Below are 8,559 nucleotides of genomic sequence, written 5' to 3'. Positions count from 1 at the left end.
TTTTTTTTTTTTTTTTTTTTTTTTTTTTTTGGTACCAAGGATTGAACTCAAGTCCTTGAGCTTGAGAGGCAGGTAGTATCACCACCGAGCTAAATCCCCAGCCCATGTCTTCTTATTTCTTAGAATCTATGGGTCTCCTCCCAAGACTGAGGCTGTCAGATGGGACTCGGTGGGACAGGATATGAGCATGTGGGGACATGGGCCATTCCCTGAGAGACAGGTGAGAGAGGGCAGCCCAGGATTGCTCTGAGCAGCCGGAGGACCATGGCACCCTAAGCCCCTGAAGGAGGGGTCAAGCAGGAGGAAGGCCAGGGGCTAAGAGGACAGGAAGTGGCCCCAGAAACAAAGACTCCCCGATGGACATTCCCAGCAATAGGCAATGGTGGGGATTACCTGGAGGTAGAGACTAGCGCTGTCCTTTCTGTCGAGACTGGGCATGATGAGTGGCAGAGAGAACACGCTGGAGACGCCTACGCTGACCAGGTCCAGTATCTCAGATAAGTGGAACGGTGGATTCACCTGGCTGGGGGAAGGAAAAGGCTTTGGGTCATGTCGCCGGGACCCTCTGGGGAAGCCTGCTCTGATACTCTTTCTGAGGTACAGGAAACAGTGGGTCCCTTGGCAATGGCCCCTTGGCAGGGCAGGGAGCCTTGGTTGTCAGGGAGGCTTCTCTACCCCAGCCCTGTGTAGTGAAATTGGAGAACAGCCCCACCATCCCTGGATACAGACAAATGAAGCGGCAGTGATGGAGCTCTGCCACCACAGCCCAAAACTCAAGTTCCAAGCCATGTCCTTCCTCTCAGCATCAGAACCTCAGGGGCTATGAAAGGGTCACAGGAAGAAAGGAACCTGAGAGCCACGATGCAGAGCATGGCCTGCTGACGCACGCTGCTGTCCAAGATCTCGGTGGATTCTTCCAGGATCAATGTCTAGAAGGAACAGGAAAGATTGAGAATGCCCCTCAGAGAGCCCCTCCCCTGTGGGTCTATCTGGGACTTTCACCCTTGTCCCTGGATGACCCATTCCCAGAAGAACTTGGGTCTTTCTCACCTCAATTTTCTTGGCCAGGATGGCTTTGGGATAATAATTGTTCATGTTGCCATTTCCCTCAGCACGCACAGCACCACTCAGGATTTCCACAGCCCTGAGGAAATTCTGCTTGTCTACTGTGGACTAGATCAGAAGACAGAGAGTCCTGCCTATGAATTCGATCCAACCCTTCCTTTACAACTGAGCGGTACTAGAGACCTGTACCCCACACTCTGTCCCTCACACCCAGCCCAGAATCAATCTTTTTTTTTTTTCCTCATTGAGTTTATTGGTACATTTTAGGTATACAGTACAGTCACGTTCATTATTGAGATCTTGTACCTTTACATGACAGGTCTTGGTTCTCATTTTTCCCCTTGTTCCTGCCCTCCCTTCACCCCTCCTCCCCTTACCCTTTACAAACACTTCATTTCCATTTTTCATTTTCTTATATTTTTTTCTTTTCCCTTATTAGCTTTCCCCTACCCTTCCCACTTTCCTACAGCCTAATGGACAACATGAAACAGAATCAGTCTTAATAAAAAGGGCTTAAGGGCCGGGGATTTAGCTCAGTGGTGCCGCTGCCTGCCTCTCAAACTCAAGGACCCGAGTTCAAATCCTGATGCCAAAAAGGGGGGAGGGGCTTAAGATGTAGCTCAGTGGTAGAGCATTTGCCTAACATGCACAGCTGCTTTCCTTAGCATTGCCCCAGTGCCCTCGGTGGGTGCTCACCAATGTCATGGGCCCCTCTGTTGTTCACTAGGGACAGCAGGAGTAGGGGTAGATGAGGAAGATCCTTCATATAGCTGTGAGACCTGAGCCCCAGCCACTCTCTAGATTTCCCGGATCAAGAGGCAGCACAGGGTGGAATTTCAGGTGGTTTCCACACCAGGGCTAGTCCTCCAATCCTAAAGAAGCATGGATGCTTATTGTTTTTTTTCCTTCTCGTTCTCAAAAAGTTCCTGGGAATTTCCTTACCATCTGTTCTTGTCCTATGAACTCCACAATTAACTGATAGGCTTCTCTCTCTGATTGGCGCAAGCCTGGAAAGAGATGTCACAGGGAGGAGCTTAGCTAATTCTATCAGATGAGCAAGGGAGGCAAAGCCATCCTCGCCCCTGTCCTCCACTAAGATGGCTCTGAAACCCCAGGGTTCAGGTGCGGGTGTCTGGGTCCCCAGGTCCAGCTTCTTCAGGTATGGCCACTCGCGCTACCACTCTGTGAACTTCAGAAGCCGGAGCGGAAGGCCTTCAGGTGGGGACTTGACTAAAGGAATTTCTGCACCAGACCAGATGCGGCCAGGGACCAAAAAACAACTGGGGAAAGAGAAAGCGTATGCCATTCCCTGCGGAGCTGATTGATGGTGTGGTCACAGACTAACTTTAAAATTTCTGGTACTGAATGGACTTGAGACTCTAAGTCAGCCCTGGAGCCTCCCTTGTCGGCAGGGGTGGGTGTGGGGGGACAGGGAGTGAGGGGTGGTGGTGGCATAGCCATTGGGTGTCTCTGCAGCCACAAGCGAAAGGGAAGAGCCTGTCCACGCCTGTAGTCAAGAGGAGACACAGCAAGAGAATGAAATGGGGGCAGCACTGTGACTCAAGCAACATAGGCAATGGCCCGAGTTCAGGCAGCTGCTGCCCTGCGTGTTGCCTTGCATACACAGCGCTCCCAGGGCAGGGCTTCAAGCTGAAGCGCAAAGGTTAAGCACAACCGTCCTGGTACCCAACTGCTCTGTGTCAAAGCTCAGCTCTTCTACTTCATTAGCCCTGCAACCGCCAGCAAGTTCAACACTGTCGACTTTAGTTTCTACATCTGCGCAGTGGGGAAGATGCCACCATCCATGGTGAAGTTTAATGATCATGGAAGGGGTGACCTTGAGCAAATGAAATTCTCCCAAGGAGGACCAACTGGGAGACTACGACAGTAATCCAGGGCAGGGAAGGTAGTCAATAGGAAGTGGGCAGTCTATACCTATTCTGAAGATCAGTAGGAAGAGCTGATGAACTAGATGTGATTATCAGATGGCAGTCAGGTATAATGGTGCATGCCTGCAGTCCCAGCTACATAGCAGGAGGAGGCAGGAGGATCCTAAGTTTGAAGCTAGCCTGGGCAACTTACAAAGCTCCTGTCTCAAGATAAAAAGGGCTTAAAGTGTAGCTCAGTGGCAAAGCATTTGCCTAACATGCACAAGGCCCTGGGTTTAATTCCCAGTAGCGGGTGGGGGATGGGCCAAAAAATGCCTGGGTGTGGTGACGCACACTGGAAGCTGAAGCAGGATAGCAAGTTCAAGCCCAGTGTGGGCCACAGAGTGACTTAATGACATCCTGTCTCAATATTTAAAACAAAAACAAAACAAAACAAAACAAAAAGACTGGGGACACAGTGCAATGGTCTTGTGATCAATCCCTAGAACCAAACACAAGTCAAGACTTGTGGGCTGAAAAATTTTTAAATGATTGAGTTGCCATCTACTGCCTGCAGCTGGTAGTAAAAACAAGGCTTCCATTTAGAATGTGCTAACTTTGAGGTGTCTGCTGGGCCCCCAGGTGCTGACCGCAATAGGCAGCTGGATGTTAAGAGCCTGGAATTCAGGGACTGTGGATCCGGATGACAGATCTCATTCGGGGACTGCTCGCAGACCCGTGCTCATCCCACAACTTCTCAGGCTAGGGCCAGGCCAGCAGCACCACTTCCAAGCTGCTGCCCTGAGTTGAGAACAGCCCTGTCCAGGCCCAATTGCTCACCCCTTAAATTTGGATTCCGAAAGTCATGATAGGTTGGCAGCTGAAAGGTTACTGTGTCTGGTTTTTGCCTGTGAGGATGTGGCTTCATCTGTGGACGTAGGGCAGGAGCCTGGAGCTTGTGAGGAGAACAGCAACCAGACCTGGTGGGACAGAGCCTCTCTGGGGATGTTGCTTCTGTCTTCGAAGGTGAAACTGCAGGAGGTGGCCCTGGCCATTTACAAGAAAAGGCTGTCAGCTTCACACCATCCCCTGGGGAAGACACAGGCGGTGGACCTGTCCAGGAGTCTCCCATTCGGAAATCTCCCTGAGTGGGAGGTCTGGCTCTGGCAGGCTCCATCCCTCTGCCTCTGGGAGTCTGGAGCTAAAGTCCTGAAGCCCTCTTCCCAGAGGCTTGTGTCTCCACCCCCAATTCGTGATCCTACTTCTGCCCTATGGCAGGGGAGCCTGGAGCCCCCACATCTGCACCTCTCAGGCCCAGCCCAGGGAAACCTGCTGGTGGACCAGGAAGAGACTGCTGTCCAATCGGGTCCCCACACTGGCACATCCAGAGGCCACTATACTCTCAAGACCTTTAATGTGGGGCCCTGTCCTCTTTCTGCCTCTCCCTCTTAGCTGATCTGTGTACTATTGCTGGGAGAGGAGTCCTCAGACAGGTCATCCCTTGGGAATTTGCCCGTACTCCATCAGGATTTCCCTGGCTCTAACCCACCATAATTGTCTAAAATACAAAATCAAGGACTGGGGGAGGGTGTGGTCAGTGATATAGTGCTTGCTTAGTATGTGTGAGGGCCCCAGACTCACCACAATCCAGTCAAGTTGAAGATGTCTAGGTCTGTCATGAAGATTCCTGTAGCTCCGGAGACCTCGGAGCTATCTCCCTTCCCAGCCCACCAAGGCCCAGCCTAGAGTGCCCTGAGGCCTATGGGAGCCAGGCTCCTGAGGCCCACAGATTTCGGCAGTCCTCAGGGCCAAACACACAGGGCAGGGCTGGAGTCACTCCTGCAAGGTTTTATCCATCCAGACCATTCCCTTACCCCCTCCTTGGCAGTGGAGGGCAACAGGCAGACAGGGACCCTTTTACCTGACAAACCGGGCACCTCAGATCCAGGCCGGAGTCTCTTGGCACTGTGGCGCTAGGGGGCGCTGTGGCGCCCGGCGCTGAGCGCCCCCTACCGGGAAACTAGAGAAATGGTCCCAGTTGGTGCTCCGCCCCCCCACCCTAACCCCGTGGTCCACTGGTTGAGGGAACTGGAAGGCGCCTTTTGAGAAGTCCCTCCTCACTCTCCAAGGAAGGTCTGTCTTCCAGCCATGGAGAAGGGGTTGTTTTTCATGAGCCTCCACTCCAGGTAGCCAAGAGCTCCAGAAAGAGCTTGGAAGAGCTGGAGCCACTTAGGCATGCCTCTCCTAACCACTGCCTAACAGCCCCAGCTGAAGCCAGGGCCAGAAAATGCCACAAAGCCCTGTCCTTCGGGAAGTGACTCGCAGAGCCCAGCTCCAGGGGCCCTTCAGTGTTGCCTTCCCTCCGGTCAGGGAAGCAGTGTGAGCGCCTCTTTAAACCACCCCGCCCATCCCATCTGCACCTGGGGACCTGGGCAGACCAGCTGGAGAGGTCAGGCAACTTGGCTACTTTGGGCGGACACCCTGCGGGACCGGGCACAGACTCTGTTCTGAAGACTTGGCACAAAACACCCTTCATGCTGAGCTGGGCCAATCACAAAGAACAGACTTTATTGAAGTGTTTGGCACTAAGACCCAAGTTCCAGCCCTACAGCTGAAGACAGGGACACTTTCAACTGTGTCATGTCTTCTGTAGGACGAATAAGTTAATATTAAGGACACTCGGGCCCAGAAGCTTGAGCCTCCATGGAAGGCACTGGGGCTGGGGCAGTGAACACAGGGGAGAGGTACCTAGTAGCAAAGCACAGTAGCAGGTCAAACATATGGACAAGAGGGTCCCATATGGGGATTACCATAAGATGTGGGAAGGGCAGCAAGAAATGCCAGTGCCATCTCCTGGGGCTCCACTCTCCTCCCCAACTCCTGTATACCATTCACCCCGATTCTTCCCTCAGCAGCCTCTGCAAGCAGCTATGCCACTGTGTCCCTGGGGGAAATGGCACCTCTGGCTGGGCATCACAGTTCTTAGAGCCTTCCACTACATTTGCTGTCAGTTCCAGTCCAGGGAACTCACAGGATAAGAGCCCTCCATGGGCAAAGATGGAGTCAGCACTCGCTACACCACCTGTTGCTTCCTCCTTGAAGCAAGACACTACCTGGGCATCTGACCTGGCAGCAAGGGAGGGCCTAGGATGAGAATCCAGGGGTTATAAGTTGCCTTAGCCCTTCCAGGAGGCTGGGTCATGTTGTGAATGCCCTCTAGGACACCCCAGCATCTTGTCAGCACTGAGGAGGAAGGATGCCCATGTGTGCACAAATGACTGCTCAGAGCTGAAGTGTGGCTGGATGGGGAACAAGAGCAACAACTCTCATTGTCCTCAAACACCTGCCCTCAATGTGCCACCAAAGAGATGCTTTTCCAAAAATATTTGTACAGTGCTGGTTTTTAGGACCATAATGAAAGGAGCAGTAGGCCACCCAGCCCTCATGAGGCCCAGCAGTGCTGGTCCAATGCCAAGCTGCTCCCCATCAGCCAACAGCACAGGCCAGACCCAGTCCAGGACCTTGAAGCCAAGAGTTGGTGTTCCACTGGCCTGGGAGCCCAAGGGCATAAAGAGGAGACAGTGACTGACACCCCTGGGTCCAGGAAGATACGACTCCAGCAGGATGTACTGACCTTTAACCGCCACATGTGTGCATCACAGAGCACATTACAGTACAGAGCGGGAAGGAGCAGCTCCCACAGCCTGTGGTACCCAGAGACCAGGGAAATGGGGGAGAAACCCACACATGTATGTGGGCCATTTCCAGCCTCCACAGTGCCAGGGTTGTTCTTTCTCAGAAATGGAGCAAAGTGTTTCAGAAACCCTGAGGTGACCCTCTCTGACACTGACAGGCCTCTGCTGCCTAAGGAGACAGATGTAGTAATCAGACAGGTAAGGCCTTAAGTCCAAGAGTTCAGACTCTGGGAATAAAGTGTAATCATATTATAGGGAGCTTGAGGACAAATCACAGATATAGATCCTCAGATCAGGACATCTGAAAAAATTTGTAAAAAAAAAAAAAAACTCCAAAAACCAAGAAAGGTCTCAGCTCCAGATCATCGGCCTGCGATGGCATTGGGGAAGCTGAAGGAGGCACTTAGGGTGAGGGGCTCAGCCCTGGTCCTGCTGTGAAACAGTCTTTTCCAGTAGTGGCTGAGGCACTTGGAACATGAAGTTACACCTGGCTGATGATCTCTCCGTTCTCGGGGACAAAGACTTGCACAGGGGCCCCGTCGGGTGATCTCCGAAGCACACACACGGTGGGCATCTGCCAGGGTCAGGAAGAAAGAAGTGGGTGAGCGAATAAGGTAGGACCACCAGGATCGCAGGCCCAGTCACTCACGGTGACCTCTGACCAACAGACCAGCAGCAGCAAGGCCTTGTTGCTGAGCTCCTGCCTCCCGTGAGGCTGTATTCCCCAGGGTTCATCCCCTAAACATCTGCCACTCAGGTTCCTTTGGGGTGTGACAGGCACCCTGACCTCCTTCTCCCCACCTTTCCTAGGCTCCCATCTCATCATCCTCCCTGTCTGGCAGGTTGGGATGGGCCAGGCCCAGGCCAAGGACAGGTCCAAGCTCGCAGGAAGGGAAAGCACGTCAGCTGGAGGGTGCGGCCTGGGCCTGTGCCAGGGAGCTGCCCAGCCCAGGATGGCAGCTGCAGCCTGAAGAACTGGTGTGTGTGTTCCCACAGGGGTGGGCATTGGGGCCCATGCAGCTGGGCTGCTGGGAATCTGGGGTCTCAAAGAAGCAGCCTGTTGGTAACTTCTGGAGCACAGTGAGTACCAGGGAGGAGCACAAAGAAATGATTTATAAGTTCTCTCCCCACTTCGAGGATGAAGAATGAGGTCACAAGGCTGTGCTCTTCAGTGTCAGGGAGCTCTGACCTACATACTCCCCACCGACCTGGCCTCTGGGGATCTGGATGACACTGTCACTTACTGACTGCTCACCATGCACCGCTCCGATCATTTAGCCTCTTAACCACCGCGTGAAACTTTACTACTCACACCTTACAGAGGCAGACAGAAGCCCAGAGGAGTTAAGCAACACGGCTTGTAAGCAGTACTGGGATTCCAACCTAGTCATCTGGCTTGAGGGTCTGTGCTCCTAATTGTGATGTTGCCTGTGTTTCAGCTTGGTGCCGTGAGGGGCATCAGGAAGGAACACAACAGACAGGCGATCACAGGTTCTGATTTCCGAAAACCGATTTCCAGATTCTCCCTTTATCCCAGGCCCTCAAGCCAGGAAATTCCAAGGGTTAATTTGGGTAGGACTTGTGATGATGAAGAAGCTTATCTGTCTTAGGGATCGTTGTGAAGTCCCTGGGGGAGCTGTCATCTGCACCATGGCACACAGGCTCTTCATCTAGACATGGCAGGCAAAATTAAGGGGCGCCCCAGGGAAATCAAAGGTGCCTTCCAAAACCAAGAGGAAATGTTTTTCTGGCCTGATGTTCCTAGCTGGGGGGTCATCTGGCCACTAGGTTGCTAGGTCCATGTCTCTCTGCTCTTGGATTTCCAGGACAGCAGCCTTGCTTGCTCTGGCGTGCCTCCTGCCGTGCCTCAGGGGCCCTCCCGGGCTGCTCACCTGCGCGCGGGGCCCCGGGGGTCGCCCAAAGCCCTCTCT

General features: G+C 53.2%; 2 protein-coding genes across 3 annotated transcripts in view; both read right to left on the bottom strand.

Moving 5' to 3' along the window:
- Positions 1–4,931, bottom strand: part of LOC104876879 (maestro heat-like repeat-containing protein family member 7) — a 26,253-nt gene extending 21,322 nt beyond the window's left edge. The window contains exons 1-7 of one of the 2 annotated variants that reach the window (XM_010645119.2): positions 4,855–4,875; positions 4,575–4,605; positions 3,774–3,980; positions 2,008–2,072; positions 1,051–1,173; positions 850–929; positions 394–523 (exon numbers count right to left, since the gene is read on the bottom strand). In XM_010645119.2, coding sequence (XP_010643421.1) covers positions 394–523; positions 850–929; positions 1,051–1,173; positions 2,008–2,072; positions 3,774–3,861 — 486 coding nt within the window. In that variant the 5' untranslated portion in view covers positions 3,862–3,980; positions 4,575–4,605; positions 4,855–4,875. Of the gene's footprint in view, positions 1–393; positions 524–849; positions 930–1,050; positions 1,174–2,007; positions 2,073–3,773; positions 3,981–4,574; positions 4,606–4,854 lie in introns of both variants that reach the window. The other variant, XM_033762149.1, reaches the window with a different exon arrangement.
- A 552-nt stretch (positions 4,932–5,483) lies between these two features.
- The window catches only part of Inava (innate immunity activator), a 17,990-nt gene continuing 14,914 nt past the window's right edge, over positions 5,484–8,559 (bottom strand). Inside the window, exons 10-11 of the mRNA XM_019210810.1 lie at positions 8,521–8,555; positions 5,484–7,202 (exon numbers count right to left, since the gene is read on the bottom strand). Of these exons, the coding sequence (XP_019066355.1) occupies positions 7,110–7,202; positions 8,521–8,555 (128 nt within the window). The 3' untranslated portion in view covers positions 5,484–7,109. The remainder of the gene's footprint in view (positions 7,203–8,520; positions 8,556–8,559) is intronic.

The sequence above is a fragment of the Fukomys damarensis genome, unplaced genomic scaffold (genome assembly GCF_012274545.1).
Source record: "Fukomys damarensis isolate Sample0158 unplaced genomic scaffold, DMR_v1.0_HiC HiC_scaffold_11, whole genome shotgun sequence".
NCBI classification, from domain to species: Eukaryota; Metazoa; Chordata; class Mammalia; order Rodentia; family Bathyergidae; genus Fukomys; species Fukomys damarensis.
This window is presented reverse-complemented; position numbering and strand designations above follow the sequence as displayed.